Below are 20880 nucleotides of genomic sequence, written 5' to 3'. Positions count from 1 at the left end.
CATCAATATATTCAGCTTAACAGAAACAGTTACAAATTAATCCTTTGTGAACAAAGAAATCAGATCCAAATTTCAATCTGTTGTTGATGCTAAATGTATTTTAATAAAAAATACCTAATTGCAATTTATGATAAACCAATGTTAAATTCTATTTTAATATTATATAACTAAATTTATGTTAAATTAAAATAAATTTCAAATTTCTGGATGTCAAAACTATAAACAAAGTTCAAATACTGAACAGGTAAGTCTTCACCAAAGGACCAAGAACAAGTAGTAAGTTTAGTAAGTTTAGAACTAAGTTACCTGAAAGTAGTAATTTCCACTGCATTGTAGAGAAAATGTCTTTGCTCCATAACTCACTTACGGGAGCTTGGTGTACAGTTGAGAAACTAACTGGGAATTGAAAAAGCAAGATCACTTGTTTTCTTCCTCATCTGAGAAAGCAAAGCAGAGAAGTTTGAGTTCTACTAGTTCTAAAATCTTACGTTCCATTATAGCAGAACTGGTTGCCTTACTAAGGATAATACTTACATTTTAAGTGCAAACTCTATTTGCATTATTAACTTGTGTGTATGCGTGCGTTCGTGCAGAAGCGTGGCTTTATTAAATAGGACATTTTTAAAGACCACAATTAGGAAAAAAGCATAATTTGTCATGTCCCAAATCAAAACTTTCTTAAACAGTTGCACTCTAAATAAATGCATATAAGCCATGTAATCACTTGGAAAGCGTGCAGGCATACAGTGCATCCTCTGAACTAACAAAAAAGTAGTGCCAAATTTAGTGTAAAGGCTATATTTAGCAACACATTTTAACCGTCATCTATGAATAGAGATTGCTTCTGAGAAAACAAATACAAAAATACCAAAGCAAAATGAGATTAAACTCACTCATTTAAACCAAGTGTTTATTGACCGAAATCATGATTTAACTCAGTTCAATAGGTGTAACTGGAACGTCAAGGCAGTGGACACGTAAGCGTACGTACAAAGGGGCTCACAAGGGCCAGGAACACGAGGTGTAAAAACCTCCCTGCTTTCACTGTGCTGGCCCCGACTCCCTCCTTCAGCCCTGCTCAATCTCTGCAAAGCCTGTTAGCGCTCCACAAAACACCATCCCCCACTCACAAAGATTTTTTTCCCTAGGATCCTTGAATAAGAGAACACATATTGTCCTCACTGGAAGACCTGCACTGTGCCCTTCTGTCCCACGACCGACTGCATGGAGATGTCTGTGATGACGGCCTCACCTCCCGTTTTGATTTCTCTCTTTCTGTCTCCATAAGCAAAGAATAACAGTAAACTTCAAATGCAGCTCTGTGCGTCCATCCAGGAAAGCAAGACTGCACACAGAAACTAGATCACCCGTGGCACAGAAACCAGCAGGACAATTCTTAGACAAAACACAGTATCTGGCCAGTTTTCTCAGGTGCTTCCCTCCCAGCACTCCAGCATCCTCTCACTCACTTTGGCCCCATCAGCACACAGTGCAGCGAAACAGAAAGCTCGGCAGGGACGTCCTCGAGAGTCCACTTCGCTATATAAATAAATAATCCATTTCCTCTAGACATGTCTCTGAGGAGGGCAGGATCTTCCTTTGCTGATTAAAAACCAGGAAGACTTTGCAGACACACAGGTCCCAAGCTTTGTTTGGAGCTTGCACCTGAAGAACAGGCCAGCCCCGAGTAACAGTAAACTAAGCGGAGATTTCAAAACCTGCAACGGAGCATCCAGATCCCTTCCATGCCTTCCTCCAAAGGAAACCGATGGTCCAGACCGTGGTGAGGTAAGATTCTGCCTGGGTCACTTTATTTACTTTCTGCCGCTTTGGTATGCAATGCTGAGGCGAGACAGATGAGCACAAGCAAACACATACAAGAGATGCGAGGAAAATACTGGTTTACTACCAAGGGAAACACTTAAAAGATAATTTTCCACACACACAGGCAATTCTCTCTCATATTAATGGGAAATGGACACATTCAACCAACCGTTACACTTAAGATATCCATAATTTACTTCCCTTGTTTAAGGTTTTCTATACTAAGAAATAAAGTCAAAAACTTCCTCCCCTTGCTCTAATTCTGACACTTGTGCTCTTTATTTAGTCCAACAGTTTTAAAAGAATGACGCTGGAGCTTTTGCTTACTCTTTCAGCACTGGAAGGCATTTTTAATCGATAGAACAGAGGAAGTGAATTGTGAATAGTTACTTGCATTAATATATTTGCTACCAGTTTTGTCATTCTTCATTTTGCAGGCACCAAATTTCCCCCATAAACACCTCTGTTTCTCCAAAAGCAGCTGGAAATTAATGATGCTATTTTTATTTTCTTATTAATTCGTATGCCATAGCTCTGTAATCAGTGCTGGATCATGCTGCAATTTTGCATACTTGTTTCAAAATATATTATGAGCACTTGATGACTGATGTTTAACACAATGTATGAAAGAGTATCTCAAACAAATTAGAGGGAAGAAATACAAATAAAGACACTTTACTTCAATAAGGGAAAAAGTTACAGAAGTACTCAAACAAGAAACCCTGAAACTCACAAGTTTGTGGCACCAGCACTCACTGATTAGAACTGAACCAGGCAGGAAGTTTGCACTATTCAACATGAAATCTGGGTATAAAGAAACCTTTTGCGAAGAGGAAGAACATCTCAAGCCAGACTTACCAACGACGTGGAGGTGATAATGTGACTTCTTTACAAATCCATCACCCCCAACCACTGATCTGCAGTACTGTTTTCTTTGCCTAGCCATATAACCAACTTGGGAAGCACACATACTCGAACAAAATGGCACACGTGCCAAAAGATGTATCATCTACCAAATGGCAGTCTCACACTTGATGTTCTTCCACCCTCTTCTCATTTATGGAACTCTGAGTATTTCAGCAACGCCTCTATACCTAGCTCTATTCCTAGTCCTTCCTGCATTGCTCACCATCAGGTCAGGGGCCGTCTATAAGCTTGTGCACTGATCACCGAGTATAACAGGTGCATGACCCTAGTGGGGCTACCTGCACATCAATAATTAAGAATAATGTGAAATCTGCGGCTTTCCTGAGGAGTTACAGGCCACCAACTTCAGGCAGCAGATCTGTGAAGGGGTGCACATTGCTGCTGCAGCTCTGGTTCTGGCTTTTTGTTCAAGAATCCAATTGCACAGTTGTAGCTCCAGGATTGAGCTCTTCAGCAGTTAGGACAAGATACACTGATGTCCCTGTACTTTCCCCGTAAGGGAAAAAAAAAAAAAAAAAAAAAATCAGCATGATGTGGTTCACTGTAGAATTGCTATTGCTCAAAGACTACTGTGGAAAGCAAATCAAACATGGCCAAGCACAAAAATGCCTTTTTCATCAACCTGGCAGAGAAGAGCAACTTCCTCTCAACTTTCACAGACAGATTTTAATACGGAACATCACAACATTTCAGCTCCACTGACTTTTGTGGAGTTACTTCACATGGAAGAGGCTAAAATAAGATAAGAAATCTCTCCCTCACTCCTTCCATCCTCTCCAAAGATTTTCTTTATCCAGCTTCATCTCCAAATCTCTCGTGATGTTGTTCTCTTAAATATTGCTTTGACAACCACAAAATAATGCATTCTCTCACATACACAAACAAAAACCTAGGATTATTTTCTTCATAAAAGAACACACAGGCTGAAGAGTGAAGACTTACTATTCTAGCGCAAGAGATATAATCCTAACAATTATCGCGTGACATGCCTTACCTGCTCCTGTTGGTGGTTAAGTACTGATTGTGTAGGACATGGGTACAAATGAAAAATTAAAAAAAAAAAAAGAAAATAAAAAGACAGACAACTTCTGTCAAGGCATACGCTAAAAGTCCTTACGTAGCTGACAGAAAAGACATGCTGGAGAAAGAATTGAAAGGTATGGGCTCGAATCCATCAACCCAACAGCCGTAAAGTACTGCCCGACACACTCAGCAGTACGGTGTAGTCACCAACGCACGACCCATCCTACCAGCAGCCCAGGACCAGGTTTAAGCTTTTCTCACTTGAATTCTGCCACAGGCCTCTAATGTGTGCACCCAGCCCTGCCACAGGGAACTCTGGGTTTCAGAAAAGCAGGACAAAGCCCCTCCTGAGAGCATGGATGGCAGAAATACTCCTGTGGCTACACCTACATAAGAGGGGAGTAACCCCACAACCGACACGCAGTTAGTGTGGTTTCACAATGCCTCAAAGCAGACTCCGCTACAATTTGTTACATACCTACTGCCTTTCAGAAAGTAAAAATAATAACAAAAACCCAAACAAAAAACAACAAACAGGCAGAGGGAAGATGCACCTTCCCACTTCCCCTCAACAAGGGAAGGGAAGGTGTAGACAGGACTTGTTAAGCTTCTTGTCAAGAGAGCTCCCACTTGAATTAAATTCCATAGATCCCATGTTGTGCAAGTCCACTGAATTATTTTTATCTTTGCTGAATGAAGCTCTCTGTGACATGAAGGGTCAATAAAATAGCTGTTGCTTATTTTCAGCAATTGCTACATTTTATAAAATCTCTTATATCGAAACACCCACAAGTAAGATTTCTGACAATAAAAAATCCATGCTTCCTAAGCAACTGATTTTCTTAGTGTAGTCTCATAAAATCCTGTTAACTTTCCTTCCCCTCACTAAAAATTGGAATTTTGTTGTACTAGCTTTCTTTGTACTCAGATATGCCTGAAGCTAGTTTATTTTCACATGCTGAATTGTCCATGCTCGTAAGGACTTGCTATTACATTATGCATTTGCGTGCTATAAAGGAAGAGGCACGAACACTGGAAAGTGTCAAAACCATGCTTTTTCTCTTTGTTGATTCATCTTTTATGTAATTGAATTTATAAATATTAAAAATAAAAAAATGCTGCTATCATTGTGAGAATACTACAATTAGGTCTACGCTCAGGCATTAAATAAAGTATGCTTTCCTCCTCAAATACACCTCCTATTTTAAAATCAAAGCCAACCCCTACTCTCCGTAACAAAACACTAGTAATCAGCAAATCTGAAAATTGTACAATCTGAAATTGAAATGTATTTATCAGGTTTAGAAATAAAAGTTCAAATTAGTAAGTTACCCTATTTATCACAATACCGCCAGAGTGTCAAAGTAACATGAATATGAAAAATAATTTAATTGCAAAGAACTATTTCAGACCAGTGCATATTTTAAAAACTTCACTAAGAAAACCAATACCTTACTTCATAAAGTTAACACAACAAAGTTAATATTAAATAGTGTAATATAATAAATAGCGTAATATACACAGCAGCTTAAATACCACGTTTAGTGGCAAAGACTCTTCAGTAAGCTCTCCTCCTACTTTAGACTCTCCTGTCAATAAATATAACCAAATTGAAAGTCAGTAACTTCACACTATTCTGAAGGTGTTTTGTGGGATTTTTTTAAAAGTAGAATTATGAATGGAAGTTGAGTATTAGCAGAAGATGCCCACCTGGCACAGTGAGACTACTCACATGTCAAGACAGGCATTTACCAGGGAAGCTTCAGAGCGGCAGCATACACCAAGGGAAAGGACACAAAACTAAGGAGTGAGATGCAGATTTTATTCCATTCCCTGCTAATGATAACCTGCTAAGTGAGCGCAGGCAAGCCTATGCTCCTTCACTGCTTTGTATCTCAGATGCCTAAAACAGGGATAAAAATTGTTGTTTTGAGGTGTGTGATTACAGCATGGCTGATGTACTTCACCAGACAGGACACAGGCACATGAATAAGGTAATGCCTACGACTGCCAATTATTAATAATATCATTATTATGGAGAGACTAAGATGATTTTTTTTCCTTTTCCAAGCAATGCAATCTAACAGCAGCCCATCAAGCCATTCTTAAAGAAGAGCAATCCTTATACCGCTTCAGGTCTTACCCATTCTGAAACTGTTAAGAAGGGTGACAGCTGTAGGAGTCTCTTGTGAAATTCACATGTCCACTAGTACCAGGCTCACCACATTGCTCTCAGACAGAAACACTGTACATTACTGATCTTAAAAAATAAAAATAAAATAAGAAGGAAGTAAGTCCTAATAATCTTTTGACATAAAACAGAATGAAAAAGCTTCTGACAATGATACACCAGGAAAGGGGGGGAAACATGGTAGAGGAAAAGAAATAAAGTCAATACCACAGAAGTCAGAGAGTTGAATTTTTCCTGTTTCTTCTCAAGATGATTTTTAAATACATAGGACTATTATTTCAATCCAGTTTTACAGACTCCCAAGTAATAAAGAAAACATAAATTAAGGTTACAGTAAGGTAAAACACTATCCATACTGCTTTAAAAAAAACCCATTTAATTCACTCAGGAAAACTGTTCCAATATATGGGCACCATATGATTTAACGATACAGGGAAGTATCATTAGTCTTCATTTGCAGGTGGCAAAGGGACATATGGCTGTGCTTCCAGGAATAAACTCTGACCCTGGAAACCACCAGCAGGCCACGGCAGTGCCGCTGACTCCACCGGCAGCTGCAGCGGGCCACCCCTGTGGCAGGGCACTGGAAGTTTTGGGTCCAAAATTTGGAAAGTGGCCCCTGGTTTTGACTACGTCACTTGCCAGAGCTCAGAGAGACAGCCTGTGGCACACTCAGAAATTGAAATGAGAGTGTCATTTCAGTTTCAACCGTAATTTATAGTACCTTCCTCCATCAAGGAGCCACCTTCAAACAAACAGGGAGGCCTGAACACTGCACGTGCCACGCACCATCGAAAGAGAGGCCATGTTTCACCTCCCAGGTGCCCAGATTTCACTGCAGGTGCACTTACAGCTTTCACACGACAGCAGAGCCTTGCACACTGCAGGTCTCGTCTACCTCATCTGCACCTTCCCCACCGCTACGCGCAGTGGAAGAGTAACTGTCCCCAGCTCACTTGGTCAAAACCTCCTTTCTTCATACCACTCTGCTATGCCAGAAGACTCCCCAGCCTATGCCATGTTGACTGAGCTTCAGAGACACTGCGCATCCTCAGTCTGCAGACCGCGAGCAGCAGCAACCTGGAATAACTTTAAGCTCTGAATGCGAGCAATTGTATTAGTGAATTTAACACGACTTGTCATCTGCTTAAAGATATTCACATGCTTACAGGATTGCAAGCTATGAAACAACTAATTTATGAACAAAGTGTATGAAGATCATTTTGGATGAAAAGGGAAAATGTTAGTTATAAAATAACTGCATGATTACCTCTGATATTTTATGTGGAAAACTGACATTTAGTATCTTTAATTATTCACACAACAGCTATGAAAGAGAAAGGTTTTCTTCCTTGAATGGGAAAATAAACATGGACAAATTCCTCTCACCATCACTCCTACACTCCTTTCCTAAATAAACCTCCGGCTGAAACCAATGGAAGTTTTGCAGGCGACAGGTTTATGGCAAGCAGCCCCCCAAAAACTCAAAAGCATCGAGGGCAAGCTTCTTAAATATTTTTGGTTTTTCTCAACACAGAAACCAGTTACGTTTCTGCTAAATTGTGTGTCTGCTTGAAATGGTTTATCGGCTTGCTGTGCCATGAGGGACTGTAGTATGTAACAAACTTTTGAGACCACTGGCCAATTTCTGAAGCATTCATAAGGTCCCTTGCGAAGCAGCTCACCCCCTTTTAGGTTGTGAACATCAGCACTGCACTTGTTAACCAGCACTTGTTAATGAAGAACAGAACCCAGCTGGCTCTCCTGTACGTCTGACTGAATTACTAAACTCCATTCACGAACAGCTACTTTACTGAGAACTGTATAATAAAATAAATCTTTGCTTTTACCAAAATACAAGCTCTCTTTAAAGTAAATGGAAGTTTCTAGTCATGGACAAATCTAATGAAATCTCTACTTTCCCCTTAACTAGGCACATTATTTTTATTACCTTTTTTTAAGGTAAGAAGAAATTTATTTCTCCTCTTCCTCTAAAGCTTCTATTACGCCTTTTTCTTCAAAAAGATACCCTACCCTTCTTTTCTTTGCAATTTGTTCACGTCAGTTCAACATCAGGTAAGACCTACATTTAGCACTATGCACAAAATCGAGGTCCACTGCTGTTGAAGTTGTGGACAGATTATGATCACCACTTTGTTTCTAGGATCAAAATTCCATGCATCCAAAAGACTTCATCCCGTAAAATTAAAACCAGACAGTGATGGAAGATACTATGTGAAGCAAGGTCCCCAAGCTATTCTTGTTCAGTACCCTTAACTATTACTCCAAATAAAGAAAAAGTCCTTGGCACTTACAGCACTCTAATCTGACTCTTACCTGAAAACACAGAAAACTAAGTTCAGAAATCAGCACATTTGTATTCAGCTCCGAACAACAGTTTGAAGCCTATCTGCCAGTTTTTGAATTTCCCAATGCATTTTTACTTTGTAAAAATTGTTGCACCAATTACTCTACACAGAACATGATCCTTGTCAGTAATGCTATAAAACTGAAAGCAGTATTCTCCTATGCAACTAGTCTGTCAAAGAACTTCAGTAATGTAATTTGGTGTTTATACTCTCAGACCTACACATACCATCTTCCCTGCCCACAAAATCTGAAAAACTGAAATTTGGGTGTAATTCTACAGGAACTGAAGAACAGGCAGAATCCTCCCTTCGAGCTATCTCCCCACAGTGGTTATCCCAGCCTTAAGACTAGTTTTGTGGTCATAATATCACACCAGAACAGCTGCTCCCAACAGCCCCCTTCGAGTCAGCGTGTTTGGGACCATCACTTATCCTATGTCTGCTATACGCTGCCTGGAAAAGGTCAAGAGTATGTTATTAATCGTTTGCATTTATGAGTACTAAGCTTACCCCAAATACATGTCTTGTCTTGTTTTTAATTATGTACACAATAGTACAATAAAAAAAAAAAATTACCTCCCACTTCCCCATTTTGGGCCAAATGCAGTTCAGTGCCACCACGGGCGACTGTATGAGAAGTGCTCCAAGTGCCACTCATTTTATGTCATCTATGAACATGACCCCACAAATTTACAACATCGTATTTAAACTACCACTTCTACTTCAGCTTAAAAGATGTCAAACCTCTCAAAAGGTGTCCAAACTTTATCCAGCATACAGATTTAAAAAAAACGTTGTGTACCTGAAAGCTTAGGAATACTAGTAAATTAGTCACTTAGATTCATCTTTCAAATTGATAGGTACCTGCATTAATCAATGCCAAAAGAAAAAACAGTAACACAGAAAGAGCATGGATGGAATTCTAATTAGCTCTTAGTTTACGTGTTAAAACTAAACCAACTCCTGTTGCAGTAGTATTACAGTTCTGCTAAATTTCTCACTGATTCTTGGCCTCCAGAGATTTCTAATCACCCATTCTGTTTATATTTTCATATTGTTCCTACCACTGAATATTAAAAGGACTTTACATTCTCATTAAGTTTTCAACCTGTGTGTTGCACTTTGCATATTCTAACATCACTTTGGTTTAAAACTTTTGTCCAAAGTCAACCAGCTGATTATCTTTACAAAACAAGGTTTAAGAAAAAACAAGAAAAAAAAAGAAGTGGAGAGAGATCTGAATATGCCCAGCCTTTTAATTCTCAGGTTATTCAGACCCACCTCTACATACAAACTTTGTAATCTAGCAGTTGCTATGAGCACCCGGAGAAGACATGTTTTGAGGCACTAAAACCTGAACAAGCATCTTCCACCTAAAAAGTGGCAGCGCAAGGACCTCTATCTTATCAACAAAAAATGAGTTCTTTTTCTGTGTGTACAGTTTACTTACTTACCCAGGAAGGCAAATGGAAATTACAGACAGACGAAGATGAAGCTGTCTCAAAGCCTTTGTCATGTGATAGTGACCTATAAAGTATCAAATAAAGGCACATCATGAGCACACCATGATATTACAATATTGCAACTCACCACAACGCCAACAAGAGGAAAGATCCCAAAACTTGAAACTTGCTTCCTCCTCACCCCCCGCCCAGATAAGTTGTCATTAAAAGAAGATAACAGTCGTGGGAAACCGTAAGGAGCAAACAAAAGATGCACCCTGTCTTTAAAGGGCATCAGGACTGGGCAAACGGAGCAAATCATCTCAGTGTGCATCAGCAGGGTGGGTTATTTTCCCTCTGTGTCTCTCGTACACAGGGATGCACGTTTATGCGCGCACACAGACACATATACGTACACATAGGGATGCATCACGTAATTATTTACATGCACACCCAGAGAAACACGCACGCATTATCAAAATAAAAGGCAGAAAGTTGACCACCATCTGCAAGGAGGCATCCATAACAATAACCCCCGGGAACTTGCACAAGTGAGCGATCAATCCCCGCGCGTGGAAAAGCCAAACAACGCCAAATTAACAACAAGAATAAGCCGCCAGACTGCAGGTACGAGATCCACCCGGGGAGGCAGGCAGGCAGGCAGAGGGACGGCCGGCCGGCTGCAAGGCTGTACCACAGTTTCAGGTAATGCCCGTTCCCCCTCGGGCCGAGCCCCACCGAGCCGCCCGGCGTCCTGCGCCCGCCCAGCCAGCCCCTCCGCCACCGCAGCCCGCGGGGAGAGCGGCGAGACCCCCGGCCGCCGCGGGGGGAGCGCCGCTTCCAGCCGCCGCCCGCCCCCGCCCGTGCAAAGTGTAGGGCCACCGGAATCCGGGCTCCGGGTTGGGGTGGAAAGAAAAGGTATTAAATATGGAGAAAGACCGCCGTGACCCAGGGTTTTCCCGTCTCCCCCCCGCGTCGCGGCCCACCCACCCCCCCCGGTCACCATCAAGTTTGCATCTTAGTTACAAAATGTCGATCTTGGAGGCTGACAAGACACAGGGAGAGGGGGAGAGAAAGAGAGAGAGTGTGAGTGAGAGAGAGAGAGAGAGAGAGAGAAGAGAGAGTCCATCTTGCTTTGAGGGGGGAGGAGAGGAGCAATAATGCAGCGCATAAATCTCACCCTCCCGGGGGAAAAGTCTGCACAACACCTTTGGGGGCGGGCGGGCGGGCAGGGAAGGGGCGGCGGCGCGGGGAGGGGGCGCGGGGGGCTCCCCGGCCCTCCCAGCTGCCCTCCCCGGCGGGATCTGGCGAGGCAGGCTGGCAGCAAACACCTCCCTGCTGCTCCCCTCCTCCTCCCCGCGGGCCCGGGCGATGATCCCGCTGCTGCCGCCGCCGCTGCCACCGGGGAGGAGGAGGTGCCGCCGCCGCCGCCGCCGGGAGAGCCACATGGAGACCGGCACCCCGTCCCTGCCCCGGCGGCCGGGCCGGGCCCCTCCGCCACCCCGCCGGGCTGCGGGACTTGGACGTGTCACCAGCAGGACGGGCAATGGTTTCGGCGCCCCAGGCCCGAGTGACCACCGCCGGCCTGGCGGCGCCCCGGCCTCCCCGCGCACACTCACCTCCGGAAAAAAACTTTTAACCGCGGGCCTCCCCCGGAAAAAGTGGCGAATCCGCCCCGCACACGGTTACGGCCCCGCGGCCCCCCGGCTCGGCTGGCGGCGAGCGGGGGAGACCCGGGCACGGTCCTTCCCCGCCCCGGCGGGGAGGGAGGGAGGGAGGGAGGGAGAGAGGGAGGAGGCAGGCAGGCAGGCAGGCAGGCAGGGAGGGGGCGGGCAGCCGCCTGCCGGTGCCTCTCGCCCCGCCGCCGTACATGTCGCCTCGGCGGCTCTCGCATCGCTTCGTTTTACCTTCCTCATTCAGCGGCGGCGGGCTGCCACCGATATTTCTAACGCAAACCTGCTGCCGTGCGGCGCCCGGGATTAACGCGATCGCCTCCCTTCCCCTGCCTCCAACCCTTCCTTCCCCGTCCTCCTCCTCCTCCTCCTCGCGAACCTATACTGGATCGGCTCTCCTCACAGCCATGCAAGTTTCATACATTGCAAATAAACCCGAGAGGAGGAAGAGCGAAGCGGCTGGCGGCGAGGGGGGGGGGGGGGGGGGGGGGGGAAGAGGAGGAGGAGGAGGAGGAGGGCTGCTTTCTGTAATTTACCAGCGACCCGATCTCGCAGCAGCAAATAACAGCCGAGCACCCATCCGGCTCCGGGCGGCGGAGAGAGCCCCCCCCGAGGCGGCCGCCCCCTCCCCGGGGCGCCCCTCGCCAAGTTTTCTGTCATCGCGACCACCCAATGTCACAACTTACCTTCAGAAATAGGACTTCGCGCGGCCGAGGCCTGCCGCCGCCTCCCCCCCTCCCCGGCCCCCGCCCGCCTCCCTTTCTCCCTCTCCACCTTAAACTTATTGACACAACATAATCCCACATCCACGCGAAACTCCGGCAGGGCCGCTCGCCCCCGCCCCCCCGCTGCCCACCGGGGCCGCCGCCGCCCCGGGTGCATCGCCGATGACTACCGGAAAACGCACAGCCCAACTCTCCGGCCGAGCCCGGCCGCTGTTGTTGTCGGGGTCGGCGCTTGGTTTTTTCTCCCGCCCCGTGCGGCCGCCGGATCGGCTCCCTCGCGCCCCCCCTCCCCCCCGGGGTTCATATCCCCCCCCCCCCCCCCCCCCTTCTCCCGGCGGCGGCGCCGAGCCCCCCCCAGGCCGGCGGCAGCCGATACCGATCCGCGCACTCCCCCCCGCGCCTCGCCTCGCCGCCCCTCGGGATGAAGTTTCGTTTCTGCCCGCCGCGATTTCCCTGTCAAGTCCCCCCGGAGGCACACACCGAGCGGCGGCCGATGGCCATCCCTCCTCCTCCTCCTCCTCGCCCTCCTTCCCCTTCCTCCCTCCGCCGCGGCCGCCGCTGCTCTCGCCTCTCTCTCTGTGGCGGCGAGAGGTGCCTGGTTTCAAACGCAGCCTGGCACTGGCTGGCCTACCCCTGCCGCCTTCTTCTTCGGGTTTGTTGTTTGCTTTTTTTTTAAATGCACTGCGCTGTATCGCAATTCACCTCACCCCCCGCCCCCGCCCCGGTCGAGCACCCCCGGTCTCCGCTGCCCTCCCGGCCGGGCAGAGGGCTGGCGGCACCAACCCACCCGTCCTCCCCTGCCCAAACTTTCAAACGAAGGCAGGGCTGCCGAGACGGAGGAAAAGTGACTGCGAGCCGCCGCACCCGCCGCCGCCGCGCAGGGCAGGGGAAGCTCCGCGCCTCCCTCCCGGCCGACGACGCCCCGGGGAGGTGGGGAGGCCCGGGGCGGGGGGGGGTGTAGGTGGGGGGGGGGTCTGCCCCGCCGTTGCGGCGCGGAGGGGAAAGTGTGGGGCGAGGGCAGCCCTGTGCCCGCCCGCCGCTGCCCGCTGAGGGGCGGCGGGCTGCGCGCACTCACCTCGGCGGGGCCGGCCGGCGGGCGGGCAGCGCGCGCCGCTGGGCCGGAGCGAGGCGCGGCGCGCGGCGGCGGAGCCCCTCCGCCTCGGCGCCCGCGGAACGCGGCTCCACACAGAGCCATGCAACCCGGGCAGCGCCACAACACTTCCCCGGGATATAAGGCGGCCCGCCATTGGCCGGCGCGCTGAGGGACGGGCTCGCCAGCCATTCAGCGGTGCCGTTACACCCGCGGCCCGCGAGGGAGCCGCCGGCGCACACACTCCCCGCACACACTCACACAAAGATCGCCGCGCCGCTCCGCGCAAGGCTTCGAGAGCCGCCGGCGGCGGCGGAGCGGGGCAGGTAGCGGGCGGCCACCGGCCGCTCGGCGCCCAGGGGAGCGCGGAGCCGTGCCGGCCGCGGCGCCGGCAGCCGCTGTCCATTGGCCGCCCGGGCAGGGCTGCGAGAGTAAACTACGCCTGCCCCGGGCAGCGCCGCGGGGTAACAGCGGCGGCGGCGGGGTGCGGGCGGCGGGCACGGCCCGGCCCGGTCCGGCCCGGCTCGGCCCCGGCCGCCCCCCGCGCAGCCCCCCCGGTAACTTACTCTGCCGAGTTGGGCGGGCTTCATTCAGAGGCCAAGCCGCGGCGAGCGGAGAAGTTGAGGGCGGCAGCAGCGCATCCGCACAGCCCCTGCTCGCGGAGTAAACACGGGAAGCCGGCCCCGCCGCCCGGGGGGGAGCCGGGCCGGCGGGCCCAGGCCGGCGGTCGCCCCCTGACCTGGCGAGAGGCTTTCGGGCGGCGGGGATGCGGCGGAGCACCGGGTGGTGCCCGCTGCCTCGGTGATCCTCGCCCGAGCGTGGCGGAGAGGCCCTCAGCAGCACGGCGGCCTCGCACCCGCCTTCCGCGGAGACGGCGGGCGCTTGGCTGGCAGAACTAACGGAGGATAACGCCGGCGGCCGCCCCACGGCCCGTGTCCCGCCCGGTGCCCCACGTACGGTACCGGCCGCGTGGATGTGAAATTCATCAGAGAACTGGTGTGAGTCGCAGGCTGACACGGACAAAGCGACAGCGTGAGGCCAGCAGCTTTCGGGTGACTGCGTGGCGATTGTGCTGACGGGTGTCAGAAAAGCCCTGCGGAAATGTAGTCCAACTTTTTTGGAAGGGCTCCTTTCTCTGGCAGGAACCAAACAGGAGCGTGAAAGCGTACCGTGTACACTGGCCCACCGTATTAATGTTCGCTGGGGTTTGAGCGTACGCAACGTGAGCCTTTTATGTTCTTTAAGGAGAAAACGCATGGCATTCTTACCCTTAGGAAGCACTAATTTTTGTGCGGCACTGTCTCCAGGTGGGACTCTGACTTCCAGTCAGCAATCGGCACGTTAAAAAAGAGATGTCAGAAATATGAACATTGACAATAAACGCGGACACTGAAGTGCGCTTGTTTTTTCCAATAAAAGAGCAATGCTTGTTCTTCACGATGGCTTTACATACCCAACACTCCAAGGATGTTGCAGTGTTTATTCCATATGTTCTCTGTCCTGAGCTTTTTAACACGGCCGTACTCTGGATTTCAGCATCTTCCCATTGCTTGCCTACTCTTCTTTCATTCCCTCCCACCCCACCCCCATTTTTCTTAATGGCAGAATTATGTTAAATAACTCTGAAATAATATTTCTTAGTTCTGAATGAAATGGTGGGGTAAAGTACAAGCTGATTTTAGAAAGTTATATTGTATCCTTGTTTCTGAGAAGTCATTTTAAATTAGCCTGCACATTTTTTTTGTTTGGATGTGAGAACAGTACTCTAAATGCCCCACCATCTTTCTTGTTGTAAGCAGGGGTGGATTAGTCAGTGCCCAAATAATATAAAAATAACAGGATAAACATATTCTGTAATCAACGTGTTCTTTTTTTTTTCACTTTCAGTGCTAAGAAAGCAGAGCTGACCATCCATCCGCTGGAAGTCAGGTGCCTGTCAGGTGTCACAGCTTGGGACACTGGCAAGTGAAGGCACACAGATTTCATTAGTCACATATGAAAAGGTTGGCCTAATTTTTAGGCAGAGCTTCCTCCTATCGTTTCTAGATCGTCAAGTGCTTTGCAGTTGTAGGTAAGCAGCATCTTTTCAGGACGCATAAGCAGTTGCCGGTAGCAGTAAGAGGCCTAAACCAGACAGTTAAAACCTACGTGGTATACTTTCTTACTTGTCAGTGCCTTGTTTCTTGGATTCTTTTACCCATATTAATAATAGTACACCACAGAGCCTCTTGTACCTCTTCATTGCTAAAATCCTGCCAAAGTAAGTAATTACTGAGCAATATAAGTGATATAGATGCTTGATAGTATACATGAAGTTCATTTTAAAGGATGCTTCATTTTGTTGTTAACAGGACTCTCTATTACACTTGATGCCTTTACTGGCCATTTCAGAAAAGAGGTCACGATAGGGACACCTTGCATGTAATGTAGTTGTTTACAGCTGTACGAAATGGATATACAGTGCTACTAAGTAGAGCAATTGCGTTTTGTGTCCACTTTGTACAGTTACAAATGGCTTCATGAGTTGCAAGGCAGCCACCCATTAGGCCTGTAGAAGTATTTTGTCACCCTTTAAGAGAAATGAGTAAGCTAAGGTATGGTCAGAAAATAAAATGCTTAAGTTTCCCCGGCCTTTGATTTGTTGTGTCCATAGTGAAAGAGAGGACTGTATTTTCTTGGGCTATCAGTACAGGACCTTCTGCAAACAGAGGTCACAAGGGGGAGAGGGAGAGAATAGTAAATATTTCTGGGTTTCCATTTCTCTATATATGATTTTAATCTCTTTGCATGTCCACTTGGAGATATTTCTGGCTTTAGTCAGTCACTGTTATCAAGAGTTACAAGGTGCTAACCGGAGCCTGTGAGGAATTTTTCGAGCGACAGCGAGTGCTGAAATTTTTAAAATTGCTTGCTGATTATTAGTTGCTTTAAAACCCCGCACAAGTTGCATTTCCAGGTTTTTCTGCAGAAGCTTGTATCGTCAGATGGCCCTTTTCCATCACTTCTGTGTGACTGGTATTAGTTTTTAAAAGAATGATGCCCCAACCCTACCTTGTGGACTGTTCACATGTACTCCTGTGTACAGCCGGCGCTCTGCTGGAGTCGACGCAGCTCAGCACAGATAAAGCAGTTTGCTCAGATGCATGCGTAGCAGGATTTGGGGCTTCGAAGTTGCACGTTTGTGGCATTTGTTTGAGTTCATCTGGGTTTGCCTGTTTTGCGCTCAACTGACGGTGGAGTATGTCCCTCCCAGCCGCGTGTCCCCTCTGAATTAATCCACGGCACAACATAAAAGGCGTAAGTAGCCATGTGTCTATGCTCTGTCAAAAGGGAAAAAAAATATTTCCCTTTGCATTGTTGTTATTTAATAGTAACAGGAAGAATAATAGCATTGATCTAAATAATAGTAATCGGGATTTGTTCTGTTCCCTTCCTTTGGGGCCTGCCGTGGAGCTCACTAACGTGGGAGGGGGAGCTGAGTTTGGTCCTCGATTGCCATTTTCTCTCCTGCTCCTGCCCGGGGCGGAAGCTACCTGCTGCCTGGGGAACCTAGCTGACCACTGGTAGCTCTTCCGGGCTGAGATAGACGCGCGCTTCCATGGCCTTTTTAAATGTATTCAGATCATAAAAAGGAAGCTTGGAGTAGCCAGCTGCAGCCCGAGCCTGCAGGCCCTGGGTCCCTTTGAGCTGCTACCATGGCTGACTACAAGTGACGGTTGTCATGTGAGCAGGGAGGGAAGGCCATAAGGCAACTCTGGGAGCATATGCTTTATCTGCGTTAAGCTTTGCACACAGCCTGGGGAGAAGCATGGGGAAGAAAGGGTGAGGCAGATGCGGCCTTATGGAGCTTGTCCCACCTCTGTTGCTTTTTTCCTGTGGCTTGTGCCCACCCACAGTCCATGGAATAGCATGGCATCCTCCAGGTTAAAAAACACTGGAGCAGGACAATGCATTAGTGGGCCTATTTTCCTCCCCAATGCACTTGTATAACATGGTAACATTAATAGCAATTTATGTGCAGGCACTGAAGGGAGGAGGCATTTTTTCTGAACTAAAGCTGCAGACTATCCACTTCGGAGTAGGAACAGAGCCACAGGATCAGTGCAGGGCAGCCATTCTTCAAGAACCACACTTTTCGGAAGTTATTGTTCCCACCTCAGCCCCTTTTAGGAACACTTTCAGTTTCTTGAGAACTCAACTGAAGTTTGTAGAAGTCAAAGAAAGCACCAACTTGTTCTGGTGGTTTCTCTGTAGGAGGGCACAGTTAAACTCTGTATTTCTTTGCTCCTATTCCTTACTCTTACTATTTCACAACATTAAAATAATCAGGATATTTTCTTCTTTGTAATTCTGAGATGCTGCTTTTGAACATTCTCTTTTTATACCTGTTCATCTAATTCCCACTGTCTCTGTTAGCTCTTTTTCTTGTTTTTTTATGCCTCTTTTTACTAGCGGAGCATTAACAACTGCAACCTTCTAACAGAACCAGCCACTAAGAGCATGAGATCCTACAAGCAACCTCTGGCCTAAGCTGCTAGCAGTTTCATTTGACAAGTGAGACAAGGGAGTAGGAAGGGGAACAGACAGATAAAATGACTTGCCAGGAGTCTCACAGTATGGAAGCAGCAAAGTCAGGAATCAAATCTGGGCTTCTAACTTGCAGTGCATTGCTCTGTACATTTCTTTCTCTGCTGCTCTGAGATTTCTCTTTCATAGTGCCTCCCTTTTTCAGAGAAATATTACAACACCTTGAGGAGCTGTTTACCATTTTTTCCTGTTTCAGAAGAATCAAGTAATAGGTTAGCCAGAGCATCCAGATCCATTTCAGTCTATCGCCTCTGTAAAAATTGCCTCTGATTCTGCAAGACTTTTAGGTATATGTTAAAATAATATATAGCTACTTAACATACTAGTGTTGTATGTGAAATATACAGTGTCTGCAATGATAGCAATTGTCTGCTAAGCTTTAAACTCAGCAGATTTTCCTTGTCCTTATACAAGTATACTGCATTACAAAAAATAGGTAAATCATGTCCAACCTGCTCACCTGAGGTTATGGAGCCCACTGAGTTAGCCTAGCACAAACAAATGAGTTTCCATAGCCAGCGATGCACAGGAGAGCAGTGGGTCTATCATTCACATCCAGGGATTCCTTCAGACTTACTGACAAAGTCCCCGTTAAAAGCTGGGCCAAAGGATAGCAGCTTTCCCTCAACCCCACACTTTTGATTTTTACAGTTACTGCTTTAACTCTTATGTAAACTGCAATAATATTTAACTGCTTTAAGCATAAAATGTAATTGGAACTCATTTTTCAGTCTTAGATTGTTTGCCCCTTATTACATTTTAGTGCTATCAAGTAACTCTCTCCCTCCTCCACCCAAGGGTCTCTTCTTCCTATCTCTGTTTCTGGTATTATTCAAACATTTATTTGTTTATTTGCTTGTTCTCCCTTTTCTGTAAATGTTCATGGTGCATTAAAGAAACTACAGCGCTGTTCTAGTGTCCTCCTCCAACCTCCAATATACCACCAGAGACTTCAGAGCTGCCTCACAAATATGTATTTACTTCTGTCTAAAAGAACAAGGACAATCAAGGAGCAAAAAGTTTGTAGCCTGCTAACTCCACTGCTTAACAGAAGAGGATGTCATTGAGTCTGTGCTTGTGTCCTTGCAGTGACTCAAGTGAAGGAGCAGCACCCATTAGGTCCAAGCATCAATTCTTAAGCTTGGTGAGCTTCCCAGATCCACGTCTCATTGCCCCACTGCCATGCCTGTAGTTATGTCCATTTTGAGACCACAGCACACTTCTTTGGCTGCACAACCCTGCTACCATTTGTAAAGTAAACGAAGCAAGTGACCATTTGACCCTAAATAATAAGAACATACATTAGTCACTGAACTGCTCAAAGACGTGGTATTTGACTCTTAACTTGTTATATCTAAGGAAACACAGAGCACTCCAGGTTTAATATTAGTGATCTTGTTCATCTCTGGAAGGGAGAGGCTTCAAAGAGGCAGAGATCAGAATTTTATTCCTCCAGCTGGTAATCATGTGGGGACACAGTGAAGGAGTCCTGGCTCAGCTCCTGGCAAAGAGGGAAGAAGCATCCAATCCAGTGGAACCCAGAGACAGGGGACTGCATCTAGCCTTCCCTTTTTGAGGAATTGCTTTTGGAATTAAAAAGAGATATGATGTAGGGTGGGGAACAAAACTGGATGGATCTTGAGGCATTCCAGAAAAAGAAAAAAAAAGGAAGAAGAAAACAATTGATGTCTTGGACTAGTGCAACCCACTATAAATATTCTTGCAGGAGCAAGGCTGTGCACTGCTTCAGTGCATGCAGGTGAGAGGCCTGACGAGAGGAAATTAAATCAGAACATTTCATTGTTTCTGTCCCACTGGGTCAAAATGGAGGAGAAGGTGAAACTTAAGAAGGGCAGTTTCTCCCGCTCCTCCCTGCCCCAACGTGAGAATCAGTGGCGGGCCAGCCTGTAAGAACTACCCCTTTTAAAAATACACAATGTGCCTTCCTGCATGCCCTCGTAATGTGGTTTTTCCCTGAAGTCGGCAGGTTCTCATGGCTTTCCTCAGTGCTGTAGCAAGGAAGATAAATACTCTATAAAGCAGGCAAATTCCACACCGGAGTCTGTCCGCCAGCCTTGGTTCATTTAGCCCTCAGACACCCACAGTGGGTGTGCATTTCCCTTATTCTGACTGTCCACAGTTCTAGCTGAAGCATTTGTTTGTGTTGAGATCTCTGCGTCACTAAAAGTTACAGCCTTCCCTGGTTGTAATGATGTCTCTCCTTGTAATTTTGTAAAAGGTGGAGCTGATCCCTATTTTAAGTCTTAACTTCATCAGCAAGAAATCACGCTGATAGTACTGGGTGATTTTTTTCAAATGATGACTTTTGTCAATTGCTGGTTTAGGGAATTTATTTATGTATGTGGAGGGAAGGGGATGTGTAAGTACCTGTATTTGCATGCAAAAGTTTAAATTTCCAAATGCTTTCTAAATTAAACATTTTCATGTTTCAATTAAAAAAAAAAATCCTTAAAAATGCTCAAACCTGAAACATAACATTTTTAGTGCACTTTCATGGCCTTCAATATGTCAATTTATTTCAACGTAAGTTTTTGAAAAATAATCAATCCAGGTTAACACAAGTGATGTGTTGTCCCTTTTTTTTTTTTTTTTAACTTCCAGCAATTTGAAAAACCGGTGGTTTGCATAGCCCTGTCTGCATTTTTTTCAAATGGAAGTTGTGGAAGGCATGCAGAGATCTACAGTGAGATTTACGGTCTGTGATGAACTGGGTGTTCATAAAGAAACCTTAAATCTGTGACTCTGTTGAAGTCCTACTGAGAAGAACTCAAGTTGTGCATGCTCAGCCGTGCTCAGATTAAGTTAATAATTATTTCCCCTTCATTCTTAAATTTCCAGGCTGACTTGTTGCTTCCACTCCACTTTTCCTGCACATACAAAAACCTTATTTTGAAAAGTACTAGAGAGCCTTACGTCCAAACCTAGATCCCAGTCAAAGGGAGGTTTATATACTCATCTACTGACTTTGAGGGAACTGCTCATGCATGTAAGTTTAAGCCTGTGCATGG

The 20880-nt window shown here is 46.7% G+C and overlaps 1 protein-coding gene across 20 annotated transcripts in view; it reads right to left on the bottom strand.

Moving 5' to 3' along the window:
- BBX (BBX high mobility group box domain containing) overlaps positions 1 to 13846 on the bottom strand; it is a 149880-nt gene extending 136034 nt beyond the window's left edge. For 5 of the 20 annotated variants that reach the window (XM_074856214.1, XM_074856316.1, XM_074856342.1 and 2 more), the window contains exons 1-3: positions 9789 to 9861; positions 5918 to 6034; positions 307 to 437 (exon numbers count right to left, since the gene is read on the bottom strand). In XM_074856214.1, coding sequence (XP_074712315.1) covers positions 307 to 331 — 25 coding nt within the window. In that variant the 5' untranslated portion in view covers positions 332 to 437; positions 5918 to 6034; positions 9789 to 9861. Of the gene's footprint in view, positions 1 to 306; positions 438 to 5917; positions 6035 to 9788; positions 9862 to 11395; positions 11507 to 12654; positions 12675 to 13249; positions 13298 to 13830 lie in introns of those variants that run through there. The other 15 variants (XM_074856257.1, XM_074856280.1, XM_074856287.1 and 12 more) reach the window with 12 other exon arrangements.
- Positions 13847 to 20880: the final 7034 nt, after the last annotated feature.

This window comes from Strix uralensis, chromosome 2, assembly GCF_047716275.1.
Source record: "Strix uralensis isolate ZFMK-TIS-50842 chromosome 2, bStrUra1, whole genome shotgun sequence".
NCBI classification, from domain to species: Eukaryota; Metazoa; Chordata; class Aves; order Strigiformes; family Strigidae; genus Strix; species Strix uralensis.
Note: the sequence above shows the minus strand (reverse complement) of the source record. Positions and strands in the feature narration are given on the sequence as shown.